We start from the raw sequence: 18,094 nt of genomic DNA on the forward strand, positions 1-18,094 counted from the left end.
GCGTCCTGATTGGCTATAGATCATTGTCAATTCAATCTCCTTTGTCTCTTGTTGTGGTCATGGCTAGCAAACGAGCTAACCATGTGAGCTGCTTGCTAACCGCCAATACTGTAAACAATAAAAGAAACAGAAGAAGCTAACTGTGTGAGGAAATATGACAACAGGAGCAATATGTTTTAACAAGGATAAAAAAAACAAAAACGCTACAGCCGAACGGCGCCAGGATGAAGAGGCATGAAATACGCACGAGTCACTTAATAATTTTTTGTGTCCATTCAATTTAAACTTTAGTGTTTAAACAAGAGAGAAATGTGAGAAAATGTTAATGCCTGTCTGGGAAATGTGTATGAAGTATATGGTGACGGTTGTACGGCCTTAAAACATATCTAATAATTGCAAAAAAATGTAGTTGGCTACTTCACAGATTTCACTTATTGCGGGCTATTTCACTTGTTGTGGGAACCTATCCCCGTGATGAACGAGGGAACACTGTATTTGCATTTTAGTTGTGTTTGACAATGTAAATTAGGCAAAAAAAAATGTAATTACATAAATGTGTATATTTAAATATATACATATATATTTTTTTTACTAATATGCTGTATTCAACCACAAAACAGCAGGTGATCAAAAACGTTTATGACCACGTTCTATCAAACCCTAGTAAAATTAAAGACAGAAATGGGGCCAAAAAGAAAATGTAGGAGTGGTGCTGAAGGGTGGAAAAAGAGAACATTAGAGATGGAAAAGGGGGCACAAAATAAAGTAACAGTACGGTTTTCTCCTTCTCATTATCTAATCCCATTTATTACATCAAATATGTCTTCATTGGTTCAGTTGCTATAATACACCTTGTTCAAATGAAGAAATCTGCAGTGAATTCATGACTTATCTTTATTATGCAGCATATATGTGTGTTTAGTAGCAGTATGCGTCATTTGATACGCCACAAACAAAATCTTGCCGAGGGACACAAAAAGCCTTCGGCCGGCCTGGCTGAGGAGCCAAAAATACAACAAAAACACTCACATTTGTATTTGCTTACATCTCAATCACAGTGCAACAATAACTTTAGTCGTGTCAAATACTCTGGGATTACATTAATATTAAAATCAACGTTACAAGGAGGCGACACATTTTAGCTTGTACAGTTTCACCACCGTCTCGAGTACACAATCGGCCGACACGGTCAGTGAATGGACTGTTTGCTTCCAGCGTTAGCCAGGTGCGTCTCAATACACTTTAATCTCTTTAAAAAGTTCATTTCTTTCAGAAGTTCAATTCAACAAGTGACATTTAACTCATAGACTGTGGATTCCGTACACGCAGGGTGAAACGTTTATTTTAAATTTAGATGATTATATCTTACAGTTCATACAAAGCCCAAATTCAGAAACCTTATCGTATGGTTACATTCTCTTCTGTGTGACAAACCAAACCAAAATAATCCCACCTGTTTGGTATACTGTGAATATTGTGAAGAAGTATCTTTCTATCTATCTATCTATCTATCTATCTATCTATCTATCTATCTACCTATCTATCTATCCATCTGTCTATCTATCTATCTGTCTATCTATCTATCTACCTATCTATCTATCCATCTATCTGTCTATCTATCTATCTGTCTATCTATCTATCTACCTATCTATCTACCTATCTATCTATCTATAGTGGTGTGAAAAAGTGTTTCATCAAACGAATGTAAATATTAGTCAATGACAACACAGCTGAACACTTTATGCAGTTTTTAAATTAAACTTTTTATTATTAATGGAGTAAAAATCCAAAGCTACATGGCCCTGTCTGAAAAAGTGATTCCCCGCTAAAGTCACCCTTAGCAGCAACAACTGCAATCAAGCGTTTGTGATAACTTACAATGAGTCTCTTACAGCGCTGGGGAGGAATTTTGCAGAATTGTTGTCATTCAGCCACATTGGAGGGTTTTCCAGCATGAAGCGCCTTTTTAAGGTCATGCCACAGCATCTCAGTGGGATTCAGGTCAGGACTTTGACTAGGCCACTCCAAAGTCTTCAGCCATTCAGAGGTGGACTTGCTGGTGTGTTTTGGATCATTGTCCTGCTGCAGAACCCAAGTTGCTTTCAGCTTGAGGTCACCAACAGATGGATGGACATTCTCCTTCAGCAGAATTCATGCTTCCATTGATCACAGCAAGTCTTCCACGTCCTGACGCAGCAAAACAGCCCCACTACCACCACCATATTTTACTGTTGGTATGATGTTCTCGCAATCACTATTTCACACAGGGCCAGGTGGGCGTGGATTATTTTTTTGCTTAATAATAAAAAGTTGAATTGTCATTGACTAATATTTAAATTTGTTTGATGGTCTGAAACATTTATGTGTGGCAAACATGCAAAAAAATAAGAAATCAGGAAGGGGGCTAACACTTTTTCGCACCACCATATCTATCTATCCATTCTACCCTATATACTTCTTTGCACTATATAGGTTTTGACATCATAAAAAGCAGACATAAACACATCTTTTAGTGTTATAAGGGAACACAGCTGAGTGCAAAGCTTCTTGCCAAAAATCACTGGCAGATGTTGAAAATTGACTTAGGTACTTGTTTGCAGATAACCGCATGATGGTGACATTACACCCAAAATGTCCAAATAAAAGCATGCAATAAAAATGATAAAGAAACATGTTCACTGAAACCAATACGGACATGATATAACTGATATTACATTCATATCTAGCAGAATATGGCATCAAGTGAGTGGAAGTCTCAAAACAATATTCCCTACGTCTAGTATTTACAGAGAACGGGTATTTTTAGATGAAAATGTACTGTTTCTATTGTATCTTTTGTTTTGGATTATCGTCCATAGTAAAGTTTATACTTGGTTTTGAGTGAATACAAGTATAAACTTCCTTCAAAGCAGCAGCTGCATTGTGATCATGGAATGACACGTGAGCGCCCAAAATTCTGCTTACTCTGCAACTCAGGTTCACTTATTTTCTCATGTTTACTTTCGCTGAAAAGTAGATCTAGGCCTGTCACCATACGCAATAAATGGATTAATTGAATGATTAAAAAAGACAGGTCGATAATGATGGCGCCCTCAATAAATTGACATGTGCATGTATGCGTGTGTTTGCGTGTCTGCTCATCTCACTGTGCCACACAGGCTGGATGACAAGAGGGTTCACTCTGCATCCGTCTGTGCGCATTGGTTCTATAGTGGAATGATGGGCGAGAGTGGGCCCTCACCTCATTCAGCCTCTGTGTGGAGGCGGGGCTACTTGTGAGTTGATAGGGAGGATTTAGCAGTTAGCTTTGTGAGCCAGCATATGCGAACATGAATGACGGTACAAAAGTGTTTCTAAGGCGGTGTGGGAATATTTCGGTTTCAAACAGGCAACAGGCAAACATCAACAAAATCGTGCAAAATGGTGCGCGCTGGTAGACTGTGTCACTGGCTACATTGCAAAAACATACATACAGGCAACTTCTGTGTCAAGCTAATGTCTCACACAGGTACACCGTATGCTATACTTGAGTACCATCTAGTGGTTCAAATGTGAATGACACCTCTCATGACAATAATCAATTAAAAAAAATTGCCGATAATATCGTTTATCGACGATAATTTGTAGCCCAGTTATCGACAAGCAAAATTGGTTATCGTGACAGGTCTAAGTAGATCACAATGGCTCAACAAATCATCATCATCATCAGCATGGCATCAGCCTACATATTTCTTCAATGTAACCAACCTGACGGAGTGGATGACCAAAGTACAGTGAGAAATCCATGGAATTGGATCAAGAGCAAATGAAATGCAACAGTAAAAAACATTTTTCTCTCTTACTGCACTCCCCCTACAGTTGTGAAGTACTTAGAAATAATAACAATAAATATAAATAGCCTTGGGAAAATCATTTCCCACTTTGCAGGATGCAGATGCCCGCTTTAGTTCACGTACTTATCCAACTCAGCTGTCAGGCAGATAGACCCTTTAGCTTTATAAAGAAGTCACGGAGATGCGGCATGAATTTAATTATTTCGTTTTCTGCAGACTCCACACTGTACTGTACCTGCACATTTCCCACATAAAAATGCACACACAGGGCGGGCTGGCCCTCCCAACTTGCAGAACACGCGCTGTGCGTAGGGCCCCACGATCCATGGAGAAAAAAGAAAAAAAAAAGACACGAGTAGTGTGACAGCACACAGCAGAGTAAGACAAGAAAATTATTCACTGACTCAGTACCTGGTGGCGTAATGGTTTGATCCCAGGCCCGTGCCCATACAGAAAAACTAAAGGACGATTACATTTTATGACATTAAAGATGCTAAAACCGATCCGATGTAGGTCAATGTATGCTAAGCTATCTGAACAAAAACAACATCGGAGCTTTGTGTTACATGTTACAAAGCAAACGAGTGTATTATGTAATAATGTATGTCTTTAATAATTCATTAATTTTATATTTTTAACATGCTGAGGGGCGGTAATATGATTTAGCATATCAGTTTTTGATTCAGTGATAAATTAGTCACTATTGGTTCGCGAATTATGAATGCAGCCATGTATTTATTTGCCACTGTAAATGGTATAATATGCCTCTCCGTTATTAAACACATTTAAAATTCCGTTTTCCCACATTAAGAACCAGTTTCAGGCACACACTATGAGGGTTGGGCATCGAGCGTCTAACATTCTGATTCTCCCCGAACAGTTCATTTTTAAAAATTCCGATGCCTACGTTAGGTGATCGACAAGCCCGTCGACCGGAAAAAATAGCCGCATGACACCTATGAAGAAGAAGCGTCAGGAAAGCGTTTGTGGTTGTCCGTTTCATTTCATGCAAAGGAGGGATGCGCCACTAGCATGATTAAACACCTCCACATTATTCAGAGTTCCCCGTTTTGACGCGCGCCGCCGGGCTCCTTCCAACTACCCAGGTAAATAAAACTACAAATGACGTCGATCTTACGCCAACATTGAAGCTGCATGCCAATACGGTGGCCAACTCAAACATCCCGCCAACGTAAGGCTGTGTACTTTTTCCATAGAGGACCTGACGTTAAAGCTAGCTTTAGCCAGGAAGTTGACCAGACCCCGAAGTGTTACTCCATTCGCTTGTTTGATATTCCGCACGCAGGTTAGTGGGAACTCAGTAAAGTGGTTAAGTTGGTTTGTCTGTTCTGCATCATAAGACACTAAAAAATAAAGCATAAACCACAGGATATGTGTCACATATCACATATCCTGTGATAATGAGCTTTCCAAAAATAGAACATGCGCTCCTACAGTATGTAAAGAGACTTCAAAACATTTATGTTCAAGTTCAATGGTTTGATATTTATTTACTGGTTGAAAATAGCCCTGTGAGAAATTCATAGTAAAGTAATTCATAAAAGTTCATATCATTTTTTTTTTTAAATCATGGAGACATTCAAACATTTCATCCAAGGACTTTGGTTAGCACCCTTGTTTAAGCCGTGCAAACTTACGGAACCGGAATCGAAACGAGGAATCGGATTCACTCAAATTCAGACGATGCCCAACCCCACACAGTATACAGTACTGTACTTACAATACGTGCAGTTACGCAACATCACGTCTTGCCAATGCATCTTCCTGCTGGAAGATGTTGAGTGAATTGACTTGTGAGCCGGCACCCTCTGCTGGATGGAAAGCTGCAGCACTCATTTCCCATAAAGATTTTGCCGCTTTCTATTTAGGTTAGCATAAAAGAAAAAAGAAATGTACAGGTTAAAGCAGAGAGAAGAGATCTGTGAATATGTGGGGCAGCGAATGCCAAACTGGGAACAGGTGGGGGAACTGCTGTACCGTATGCAGCCTCTATTCACTTTAATACCTGATGCATATTCACTGTGGTATATGGAAGACAACGCTTAAATAACCTCCCACTCTTACGGCAGTGTTGAGGAGCACCTTCTTACTCAATGGCCATAATATTAGGTACACAATTACATCTAATTAGTTGCATACAAATTCTGCCTTTTTATTTAACAGTATATAGTTTGCAGCGGCGTCTCTTTATATTCTCCATGTGTACCTGATGTTGTGGCCGATGCTGATTCAGGATAACCTTGGCAGTTTTAGCCTGAACATTGACCCCTGAGTGACACATGAGCTGCACTCTTCTCTCCGTGACTGCAGCTGCTTCTCCTGTCCTTTTTTACTTGTGTTGAGATGGAGGAGTTCCTGAAACTACCTTACTTTTCACTTCTTCTGTCTCCTCTGTGGGCACCGCGAGGTTCTCTTTGGAGGGGAACATCCATGCAAGGGCGGCGCCGGCTGTGCCGTCGCCGCTCTGACGTGAGAAGCATAGGAACGTGGCCCAGACGAAGGCACAGCAGCCACTAAAGGTGGTCCGCACGTATGGAGGCACCAAGGCAAAGTTTAGAAACTGTGCAGAGATAAAGTAGTAGTCAGAGTCCAGTACTGATTATACCAGTTGTACTACTCAACAGACAAATTAATATTTCAAGGAATCATGAAGAACCTTTGTAGCTTTACCACAGGTCAGGGGTAGCTGGAGGCTGTAAATCATTTGCGTTGAGCACCCAATGGCCATGAATGTAAATCTATGCCTAGAAAGGGAGATTTCATATTTACCTGCATGAAGGGCCAGAACATTAGTCCCGTCTGAAAAGAGAAACACCACAAGATAAACCCAGCATGCTTACGCCAAAATTTGTGGTCGAGACCGACCATGAAAGCTTGACAGAAATGCGAGTCAGGAGACTACACTGTGTTCCAAATTGTTATGCAAATAGGATTTTAGTATCATCAACATAAAATGTTTTGTTTTTCAATGAAATTGATGGTTGGCATTGTGTCCTGGGGCTCTTCGGATGACTGATATCAATCTGTCATAATTACTTTGCTAGGTGAGCCCAATTAAAAGAAAGCCACTTAAAAATGACGTCCACATTATTAGGCATGCCACAGATTTCAAGCAATATGGGAAAGAAAAAGGATCTACCTGCTGACAAAAAAGCGTCAAATATTGCAATGCCTCGGACAAGGCATGAAAACATTCAATCATTCACAAAAACTTCCAAACGGTGAAGACATTTGTGGCTGATTCAGACAACAGCCGTGATTGTGCTGATAAAGGCTGATGAATTTTCAAACAATCCTGTTTCCTGAGGGCCGTGCAACCTCGGGTGGTCCGGCTGGATGAAGTGGAGGATGGCCAGCATATCTCAACAAGGTTGTGATGTCAGCAAGAAGGTGGCTGAGTCGTGTTTTGGATCGGAATCACTGGGAGAGAGCTGGTAGGCCCTTTATGGTCATTGAAGGTGTGAAAATGACCTCAGCAAAGCATGTAGCGTTTCTGACTGACCACTTTCTTCCATGGTACAATATGAAGAACCATATCTTCTGGAGCAAAATGACCTTCATGCATGACAATGCACCATCTCATGATGCAAAGGATGCCCTCTTCTCGGTCATTGGCCCACTTTTTTCCCCTGACCTCAACCCAATCGAGAACCTATGGAAAATCTTTGAGGGTGGGAGGCAGATCACAGCAAAACAGCAGCTGTGGGGGGGCTATTCTGACATCTTGCGAAGACATTCAAGCAGAAACGCTCCAAAAACTCCAAAGTTCAACGTAAGAATTGAGAAGGTTCTATCAAAGGAGGGATCTTATGTTAACATGTAACTTGGCCTGTTCAAATGTTAGCCATTAAAATAGCTTTTGCTTTCAGTAAATATGACCTCCTGATGCTGCAAATTCAACAAATGACCATTTTCAGTTGTTAACAACCAGCGAAATGCTTTGAAACTCTGTTGTGTGTAATAATGTGTAAACAGTGCTTTTATTTTGGAAAAAAAACACTTATCATTGGGAGATTTGTTCAGTAACATCCAAATTGTACCCTAAAGGTCAATGACCTGAAAATGATGATGACTGCAATTTATATTGACTGTTTAAAATGTGAGAAAATGATCATTTGCATAATAATTTGGAACACAGCGTAGTCAAGCATTCACAAAAGAGTATTCCACGAGTGTTTACCATTCCCCAACATTCTACATACTTTGTGAGAGGCGACAACTACTTTTTCTTAGACAAAAACGTCTGGTTTTCGTTAATAACAGCTAGCGGCATCCCAAAAATACAATAAAAGTGCAGGGAGACAATTTTAAAAGAGGTGAACTATTAAAAATTTCACCCACACATCACACGACAGAGGACAAGCAGCATAGAAAAAGGATGGATGGATGGATGGATGGATCACACAACAGACTCTTTGTATCTATACAGTAGTACAAGCTGCTGATGACAGAGTCTGTGACACTCTAAGCTCAGCGGCCACTTCCCTTTGAGAACATCCTGTTTGAAACTTTGTAATGTTGATCAATTGTTAGGTGTCATCTTGGTCTCAGGATGTCAAAATGTGAACATGACGAAGAAGACTGTTTAAAAAACAATTCTAATTCAACCAAGGGCATTTATTGGTCCATTTGTGAATCACACATCCATCCATCCATCCATCCATCCATCCATCCTCATTAGGGTTGCAGGGGTATGCTGGAGCCTATCCCAGCCGACCAGCTGTTTCGTGGTTGACTACGGCCTATCAGTAGTCAAAAAATACGCATGTTTACGGAAATTGTATGTATTATTGGACAAAATTAAGCATTGTCAAGCATAAAAATGACTAAATGAACTAAAAAAAGCATTGAAAGACACGATAGACAGTTTTCTACACTAGTCGCTAGGTGTCAGTAATGTTACATTATGTTACATTGATGAGTCAATAGCCACCACAGGAAGTACCGGAAGTAAACAAAGAAACAAGGAATGCTAACAAGTGTGAGTCTACTTTATGCCTTATTTTCTCTAATTATGTCTACTATACTGGGTACTACGAGTCTAAAGGTGACTATAGGGCTGTTTTTTCATGTCTAGAGGGCTCTAATAATATTTCAAAAACATATTTAGAAGGTAAAACCATAAACAGGTTTTCTGTGCTCTAAATATTCCATTCATAAACAAGGAATCCTACTTCGCGGAAACTCACTCAGTCGGGTTTGGAACCAATTAATTGTGATAAACGAGGGACAACTGTAGTGCATTTTAGGTTCCTCCTGTAATTTCACCTGAAAGCTGACTACAGTGTTCCCTTGTTTATCACGGGGGCTAGGTTCCAAAATAGCCCGCAGTAAGTGAAATCCGCCAAGTAGCCAACTTTATTCGTTTACAATTATTATCGATGTTTGAATTTTAATGACCTACGAGGGTGGACACAAGAAATGATTAAGTGACTCATGCGTATTTCACTCCTGGCCGTGCCTTTTCGTCCTGCCGCCATACGGCGGCAGCGTTTTTGTATCCTCGTTAAAACATATCGCTCCTGCCGTCGTATTTTCCACCTCCTCGTCCTCCTCCTCTAACCGAAGATTTATTTATTCTGTAATGGCGCCCTACAGCCGCAACTTCTTCCGCCTCTGCCTTTTGGGTGCGACCACAGGTGCCTTTGACAGTTTGTTGTCGGGGATAAACCTTGCAAACATACGGCATTTCAGAGTCACACTGCAAGCGATCAAACATTTATGTCTATTTGGCCAGCTAAGGGTCTAAGACTAAGACTAAGGTCTACAGTCCCTTAGCCAATCGGGACGCTGTAAAACAAACAAACAAACAAAGCACCAAAAAAAATTAGGTTAAAAAGCGAGTCCACAAAAGGTGAACAGCGATGTAGCGAGGGAACACGGCATCCCTAACTTTTTCGAAGCAATATATTTTATTATCGGTTAAGAAATAATGCAGATCTGATTATTAGTTCCGCACTGCCAAAAATGTTAACACAAAATAGTCGTTTGCGTACGTAAACACAGTTCTACAAATTCATGTGAACCTGTAACCACATGACTACAACCCTCGGGAGTCCGGAGGCATTATGCCAAATTAAACACACCTGTGGAACACACCCGACACGAGCACTGCATACGCAAACACTCACCCTCTTTCTATCCACTGGGCAAAACCCATCTAATTCACCAGGTGAGTGACCTGGAAGGTAACAGGTTTGCTTTCATTCATAGGATCGTACTTAGGTACTTACCACACCGACTGGCACAAGCTCTCAGTGACCACGAGGATAGAAAGAGGGTGTGGTACGCACCCTCAGGTGTGCTTGATTTGGCATAAAGCCGCTGACTCCTGAGGGTTGTAGTCGTGTGGTTACAAGTTCACGACAATGATGACATCTTGTCTCTACGCTGACCTTGTAAGTGTTCAGGAATTTGTCCCTGCAGTCTTCCATGATGTCGTCTTTACCCTCCAAGAAGCTGACACCTGTTCGGCATAGAAGACACCTTACTGTCAGCAGACCAAATGGTGTGAACTGTCGTAGTAATGATGGCAAAACGTAGGACATGGGATACATCTCTTTTGTTTTATGATGGGATGATGTGAAGCGCTGGTTTGAAGCTCTTCTCCTGTCATGTTGTCATTGCATCACTTTGCACGTACAAATGAGGGCCTGTCACATGCATGTCCCAGTACAGTGCATCCGCAAAGTATTCACCTTTGCCAGAGCGTGATTCCAAAATCAAAATGGAATAAATTATTTTTTTCCCATCAAAAGTTTACATGAAACATAATGAAAACATTATTTCTTCAATGAGCCAAGTTCCATAAATGGCCCCTGCACCACACTTTGGACACCTACGCGTGTTTTGCCTGGAAGGCGAGTATGTCCGAGCCCTTGTTGGTCAAGGGCTCGGTTGCATTGTGGAGGGGTTTTTATAGCTTTCAGACGTTCAGCGCACGGCATTGCTAAGGTGGCGCTCACTCCTGCTTGGCTCCTCGGAGGACACTTCACCGTTGTTGATGGCTTGTATTTAATCACCCAATAAATCCATGACACAAGAAACACTTAAATGCGCACCCTTACTTGCTAAATACAGCATACCGACCATGTCGCTTAAACTCATCTTTTCTATGTATGAGGTGTGTTATTAAGTAGATGATCGCCGCTATAAATGCGATGAGCGTGAAACAGATGAATCGGTACAACAAACAAGCAGCTATTTAATGTTCTGGCTTCATACTTGACGTTGTGTATTTGTGGAAGAGTCACACGTCTGCCATGTGACCGCTCCTTCTCAAAGAACAATTGCTGACCTTTACACCACAAGACGGGACAGAAGAACCGGTTAGTCAGATAAGTGTCCATCTGCAGGTAAACCATTGACTGACCTGTGTAGAAAACGCTGGTGGCCAAGGGTGCCGCCGTGGTCTGATCCACCAACAGCTTCCTCATCACCATCCCGGCGGAATTCCCGGGAAATCTGCGCTCCAGAAAACGCATCCAGAAGAAATTGAAGTTGCCATGGAAACTGAACGCAACCACCGCAACATTCCGTGTATGGCTCCAGTCCATTTTGTCCCTCTGGGAGAAGCACTGGTGCACAAAGTCCCCTCCCGCGAACAGGCAACCGTACAACGTAACGTTGGTGACCCAGGGGAACCGGCGGACATGACGAGCAAACGTATTTATCATTCTTGTAGCCCGGCCGGCACTGCTTAATTCAACACGGCGTATGGGAGAACGGTTGGACAAACGATGTGCATCCCTGATGCAAATGTTTTACTAAATTCAAGACGGTTTAGATGTGCGTCATTTGTTCCCAATGAGATTCACGACATCAAAATGTCGGATTGTTTCCGATGGGCAACATTCCTAGCAAAAACAGCAAGGTGTGTTATGTGTCTCGATCAATGTCAGGAAGTCTTAAAAGAAATACTTGCATAGAGCATCGTCCACAGGGTCATCGACTGACTCCAGTTAGGGGAGCTGGCTTCCTTGCGGCATCGGCAACGCTCTGGGGGCGTGGTTATTTGTGTCTCCGCCCATGCTTGTTTTTGATTGGCTGCGCCATTTTGGGGCGGCAAAATAAAGACACAAATTGGTCAACTAGAAAAATGGAAGGTACAAAAAAAGGTTGGGTTGGTTGGTTTGAAGTATGCCTACACTCTTCAGCTTTCAGTCATTTATGAGCCGCTTAATACACACGTTTCATCAGTGATGGAACTTTCGGCTCTTTTTAGAGAGCCAGTTCTTTTATCTCGGAAAAAAAGACGAGGAAAAACCTAAATGGCTCTCAACGACGCGAACCGGCTCTTAGAGCTGATTCGTTCAAGACCGACACATCACTACGTTTCATACACGTACAGTACGACCGTCTAACTCAAATTCAATAGGAAGCAAAAGCAAAATTCATCAATAACCATTGCTGTCTCTTTTAGGGTGGCTTGGGCCCCTTAAAACTTTCTAAGGCTTGAGTCAAATGCGCTTAAACAAATGCTCGAACTTATTTAATCAACATCATTGCAGGGTGGGCGTTAGGACCCAGCGGTCGTATGGGTTATTAATAAACTAGACTGTCAACATGCCCTCAAATGACCAACAACATACCTAAAGGCCAAGCTCTTGTTTACACACACACAGCATAAATTGTGCCCTAACTTCCTGTTCAGTGCAAAGTCAGCTTCAAAATAAAAGCATGGTAGTGTTAACCTGAATTCTGCCACACCAGGCGGAAGCTGCACTTCATTACTTCGCTCTAAGCAGATGTAAGGCTCCTGAAGTCATCAGTGTTTTTCTTAGCTTTCCTTAAAGGTAGACTTACCTTTCAATCAAGGTGATATCCCCGTTTTAATGTAATTGCTCCACACATAAGGCACATATCCTTGCACCTAATTCCCCATCCTGATAGACTTTGTCTAGCTATACTTCCTACCCGCACTTAGGGGAGAGAGACACTTGTGTCATACTACTGTGTGATCTGTTGTCCACGGTCTCCCTTCTGCAGAATAAATACCAAAAAGACAAATTTGTCGTTCAGCGGTTTATTTCTTCTCTCCACCGGTGCCAACAGGAATTTTCCACAACTCTCATCAGCAGGTACTTATCGACTTGTTGTTCAATACATCCAGTATTCATCATACAGATTTTTACTTCCCTGCTCGAACCCACTAAATGAGTAAAAAAAAAAAAAAGAGACAATGTTTACATATTCATTAAAAGGAAAACGGTGAGGCAAAGAGGACATCAACATATGACAACATAGAAAGAGATGGAAGGTGCAGACATTATGTATAGACACATTAGCTGTTTCAGGCAAGAACCGAATGCATTTTTTTGTCTACCCTCTCCACTGGGCCAGCCAGATGAGTCAGGACAGGCATTCCATAGATGTAATGTCCATTTTAAGACACAATTAGAAAAGCAGATAGGTGATAGGAAGGGCCACTCTGTGCAAGAATCAAAAAGAGGTGAAAATAGCTGTTCCACGCTAAAGCGGTCCTTACATCCCGACATATGTGCTCCTACGTGCAAAAATGGGGATTAAAAAAAATCGCAAGAGGTGCGCATGTGTAAGACTGCAACTGGACAGTCACTGGATAAATGCTAGGCTTTGTCCCGTCCATCGGACGCTCAGCGTCTCTGGGGGTCTATGGGGCAGCGGGCTGGCCCGGACGCTCGGCTTCTGAATGATGATTGGATAATCTGTCTGAGACGGAATCCCTTTGTGATTGACAGTCAAATGAACGAATCAGCGATCTTGAAGTATAAACCTCCACCTGAACATTTTCCAAGTTTTTCAATTCCGTTGTTTTGACCTGATCTACTGTAGAGACTTCACCAATCCCCAGCGACTTTGTCTTTGTTAAAAACGACTAGCGTTGTGTGTGGTGACTCTCTTCTGTCACTCTGCGGTTTCTTTCCCCAACGAGCAGCGGCAGCTGTGGAGCTTCTACCCCCCCCCCGTCACGATCACTCACAGCCGGTCATAAGGTAGCCTCGCGCAGCAGCTCCAGCTGCACATCATGGCAGGTACTGCTGTAGGAAGCCAGTACGCGCATCTTGCAATCGAAGTGGCTGGGCTGCACGAGCCTCATACGATGCCCACACACGTACCACAGCCTTACATGAAACAGGCACAAGTCACACACCGCAATCACCATCAAAAAGCTGCCACTTTTCTCACGGAGGCCGAGCGGCAAGCACGTGGGTGTCACGAATCACGTGTGACCCCTCTAATACCCTAATTCCTCTACGTGCTGGCCACGGCCAACAAATTCCCCACAAATTGCGGAGCCCATGCATGTGGTAACTCATACGTCGGGATGTAAGGACAGCTTAGGGTGTAGACGAGGGTGAGAGGGAGACGACCCTCTCCCACTCACCGCTCTCATTCCTGTGATAGAGCTGTGGCTGACCCCCAGGGAAGAGACTGTCGGAGTCTGGGTGCTCCAGGAGGAACTGGATGGTGGATTTGATGTGGTGGACAAAGTGCGGTGGCTCAGCCATTGGCGATGTGGACAAGTACTAGGGAGGATACAAAAAAATTAAATAAAAATTAATAACAGTATACACCCTGTCCACACTGCAACCACAACCACCCCCCTGAACAACTGATCATAACACGAAGATACAATTACCAAACTTAAAAGATGAGCAGGAGCCGTTTATAAATTATTTACCTTTAAAATGATGTTGTCGTCTTGTGACAACCAAAAGGCAATTTCCATATTGGGAGACCACTTGCAAGGCCCAATTTTAACAAGTCCTTGGCTAGAGTCATAAATATCAACCATCTGTCAAATACAAAATAACACTGAAATAAAAACTTTCGAAAGATCTTTGAGTCAAACATAAGAAGGACCGACATCGTTTTGTTTGTGTGCTCTGCTAGTGAAGACGTCGCAGTTACCTGTCCACCCGTGAAGGTGCGTGCTGACCGCAACTCCTCTACTGGTCCTTTATAAGGGAAAGCTGCAGGGAACACCTCCCCTGTTTTAACATTTATACCTTTCCAAAAACACAATCATCAAGTAAATACAAGTGGTTTGCATCTCAAGCAAAGCGTGACATCCTGGCTAGCATACACATACCTACGCCATAAACTGCAGGTCTGTGAACTGTGTTGATGAGAACGTCGTTCATTTCTGGAATCACAGAACAATGGATGACGCACAAGTAGGGACAGTTGGAGACTTTTGGAAAGTCACATCATGTTACCGGTAATGCAACATGTTTCCAGATGGATATCCTCTTTCAGTTGCTGGAAGGCCACTGTAAAGTGAAAGGAGACCTATGAGCTTCCCAGAATTGTATTCCCATAATGTGGCGGCGCAACCCACCGAGAATGTTAAGGCTCAGTTCATGGGATGTCATTGACTCGTCCTTAAATCCGCCGACGAGGTGCAGCTCAAGTCTACTTGAAGGAAATATAAAAGGCAGAATAAATGGATAGAAGTTCACTACATGTATTTGTTACTACATGCATTGTGTGCCAGTAGCGTACCTGCCCTCCTTGCTGCAGTTGGTCAGTGATGTGACAGATTTGACAAAGAGCGGGACTTCAGATCGAGTATTGGAACCGTCGCAGTGTGCGAGGCAAGCAGCTCCACTTCCTTAACCCATGGAAATCTGATTTCAACTCATATACAGTAATCCCTCATTCATCTCGGTTAATTGGTTTCAGACCGTGATCAGTGAATTTCCACAAAGCTTATTTATAAATGGAATATTTTCGTAGTTAGAGCATAGACCACCCGGTTACGACCTTCTGAATACAGGTTTTAGCATTATTAAAGACCTCTAGACATGAAATAACACCCCTAAAGTCACCTTTACACTCATATTATCCAATATAGTAGACATACAGTAAGAGAAAATAACCCATTTAAGACAATTTGTCAACAAGTACTTGCAGGGCCTATTTGTAGTACTGAGTGTACCGAGTAGACACCACACTGGTCCTGCAACAGTGGTTCGATTTTGTTTTCATTTGAACAACAGTTAGCATGCTAGCATAGTCTGCTTCCACATATCGACTGGGATTCAACATCTCCTCCATCGCCTTTGAGCGTCGTCTAATCCCAGAAGATTATTTCTCTGCGGTGGGCCCTTTCTCTGTGGGCCTGTCGGTAGTAAGACTCTATGCTTTTTTTTCTTGCTTTGTCTCTCCTGCTGTTCCACCAAGCTACACCGTTTCATTGCTGTGGGATCCAGCAAGCCCGGGTCCCTGTGTCCTCTCGTCTCACTACAACTATGCCGCCGCTGCTTGTCATAGACTGAACTCTGCACTTTTAGCCCTGTACGGGCCTTCTGCAACAAGAGATGTGCTTTGTCCCTTATAATCGTGAGAATGAAAGAAGAAAAAAAAAAGTGTGTAAAATGCGTAGTCAATTGACGACGGCTTGACGCAGTCTAAGCCTATTGATGGCAGCGTGTGTTTTTGCTCACGTTTCAATCGCATTCGATCGACTTTTCTACCATCTTTGTTTACACATTTTGCCCGGCTCTCATTTCTTCTGCCTCTCTGCCTACAGTTATCCGCCTAGCTTCTGGTCCACGGACTCCAAATGTGACTGTTTTTTTTTGTTTGTTTTTTTAAACCAGCGTGACATTTAAAACAAACAAGCAATGCGGCTGGTTCGGAACTTGTTTTTGTCCCACAAGGAAGCTACATGGGGTACGTGCTGACTGACTTTTTAAAAATGCCACACGTTGCCCGCTGCTCTTGCTCTCTCCTCTCTGATTTTGAGTACCTAGCTCACCAAAGAATATTTGCTTCAACTCTTAGTATTTGCATAACTCTTCAATTCAGACATGATGCCTGTATTTAATGACAAATGAGTCCTACCCTAAAAGTATTTTGCACACCCACTTTTTAAAAACCGTGATAGAGTGAAGCCACAAAATTAAAACCACGAGGGACTACTGTACAGGCAGAAGTAGACAAAAAAAACAACAAAGTAAGCAAATGTTACCTGTATGCCGCAGCACAACCAAATGGCAGGTGGTGGCATCGTCAGAGCCAATCACTGAAACGCTATCTGGCGTACATGAGACAGAAAGGTTTGATGTGTGATCAAAGTGTCATCTTGATGCTATCTTGAAACTGCCATAATGGAGTCAGATGGGTACAAATAAACTGCAGACTGGTGGAAACCTTCAGCCACTGGGGTTTCCAGATAAAAAGAATTAGGTAACACCTGGATGTATTTAAATAAATTGTTCTGCTTACTGTCTTCTGGTGTCGTCGCAGCAAACTCTCTCTGCTGGACATACAGGAGGCACTTGGGGTCAACATCAGTGAGCGGCAGGGAACGAAAGGCTCTTGCATTTTCCTGTTGTACGAAAATTGTGTTAATCAAAAGCAAAAGTTCAAAGTAAATCATATCAATGAATTAATTTGTAGATTTTACTCCATCAGTCGCATTATAAGTTACGAGGACAAAAATCACGGACTGAAAAGAGATGGTTCTTAACAGTTTACAAACAGTACCACTAAAAACCCTTGGAAGGTTAGTTTTTCTAATTACATAATCGCAAACACATTCAACGTTATTTAATGAATGCGCTACACATTGAAATGCAAAACGACTTGTCGGTTGTCACCAGTCATCCACTCGTTCCCAAATTATGTCAAATGCTGACTTTCTGCACATATAATACCGTGAATTTTGTCAAAATAAAATTGCTTCGTTCTAAATATGTCAACTCACAAACTGATGTTAGCAATACAGGTGGCAAACCTACAGTGGATGCTGAATGAATGGCGTCACTGTTGACTGCTGATGACAGCTTCTCTCGAAGCTAACTTTAGCAAAACTGCCTGAAAACCCACCTGTAAATGAGGATACGTGTCGAACAGTTCAGCAGTCGAGGTTAAACTCTCTACTACTTTATTTCGAATAAGCAAAGGCATGTCCTTAAAACTAACAGCATAACATACTATTTTATAGTCTGATAACTACATATTTGGCTTAATATGTAAAAGACCACTTCTTCGTCTGGAAAAATTCTTCTTCTACGCTTCCTTTTGTTTTATGGCGGGTGGCACGCAACGTAAAAGGTGCATTACCGCCACTTACCGCATTGGAGTGTCAGCCAACGTTCCCTAATATTCTCACACATTTATATATACAGTCTGTCGTAAGTCTTCTCAGTGTTTAAAAAAATACCATTACTGCTTCTTAACCTGCGCTTTCCCTCCCTTTCTAAATCCACTCTAGTGTATTGTATATCTTCTTCTACGCTACAACTCAA

The 18,094-nt window shown here is 42.1% G+C and overlaps 2 protein-coding genes across 2 annotated transcripts; both read right to left on the reverse strand.

Annotated features, from left to right (window-relative positions):
• Window positions 1-753: 753 nt before the first annotated feature.
• LOC129182399 (mpv17-like protein) lies at window positions 754-11,849 on the reverse strand. The gene is made up of 4 exons (XM_054778477.1): window positions 11,227-11,849; window positions 10,250-10,320; window positions 6,624-6,653; window positions 754-6,414 (listed from the first exon to the last, which is right to left on the reverse strand). Exons 1-4 carry the CDS (start codon window positions 11,528-11,530, stop codon window positions 6,184-6,186), a joined length of 636 nt encoding a protein of 211 aa, XP_054634452.1. The 5' UTR covers window positions 11,531-11,849; the 3' UTR covers window positions 754-6,183.
• Window positions 11,850-12,863: 1,014 nt separating this feature from the next.
• On the reverse strand, window positions 12,864-17,872 carry ntan1 (N-terminal asparagine amidase). Its single transcript, XM_054778484.1, has 10 exons — window positions 17,673-17,872; window positions 17,070-17,172; window positions 16,813-16,878; window positions 15,342-15,450; window positions 15,178-15,251; window positions 15,056-15,109; window positions 14,929-14,982; window positions 14,748-14,845; window positions 14,518-14,631; window positions 12,864-14,362 (listed from the first exon to the last, which is right to left on the reverse strand). Exons 1-10 carry the CDS (start codon window positions 17,751-17,753, stop codon window positions 14,174-14,176), a joined length of 942 nt encoding a protein of 313 aa, XP_054634459.1. The 5' UTR covers window positions 17,754-17,872; the 3' UTR covers window positions 12,864-14,173.
• Window positions 17,873-18,094: the final 222 nt, after the last annotated feature.

The sequence above is a fragment of the Dunckerocampus dactyliophorus genome, chromosome 6 (genome assembly GCF_027744805.1).
Source record: "Dunckerocampus dactyliophorus isolate RoL2022-P2 chromosome 6, RoL_Ddac_1.1, whole genome shotgun sequence".
Lineage (NCBI taxonomy): Eukaryota > Metazoa > Chordata > Actinopteri > Syngnathiformes > Syngnathidae > Dunckerocampus > Dunckerocampus dactyliophorus.

Excerpts from the sequence above, each read along its gene's own strand:
- LOC129182399 (XM_054778477.1), bottom strand. The coding sequence starts at position 11,530 with ATGATAAATACGTTTGCTCGTCATGTCCGCCGGTTCCCCTGGGTCACC. Across the intron at positions 10,321-11,226 it reads CACCAGCGTTTTCTACACAG|GTGTCAGCTTCTTGGAGGGT; the intron begins GTCAGTCAATGG and ends TATGCCGAACAG. Across the intron at positions 6,415-6,623 it reads TGTTCTGGCCCTTCATGCAG|TTTCTAAACTTTGCCTTGGT; the intron begins GTAAATATGAAA and ends ATCTCTGCACAG.
- ntan1 (XM_054778484.1), bottom strand. The coding sequence starts at position 17,753 with ATGCCTTTGCTTATTCGAAATAAAGTAGTAGAGAGTTTAACCTCGACT. Across the intron at positions 15,451-16,812 it reads GGTTGTGCTGCGGCATACAG|GAAGTGGAGCTGCTTGCCTC; the intron begins GTAACATTTGCT and ends CCATGGGTTAAG. Across the intron at positions 14,983-15,055 it reads GGAAACATGTTGCATTACCG|AAATGAACGACGTTCTCATC; the intron begins GTAACATGATGT and ends CTGTGATTCCAG.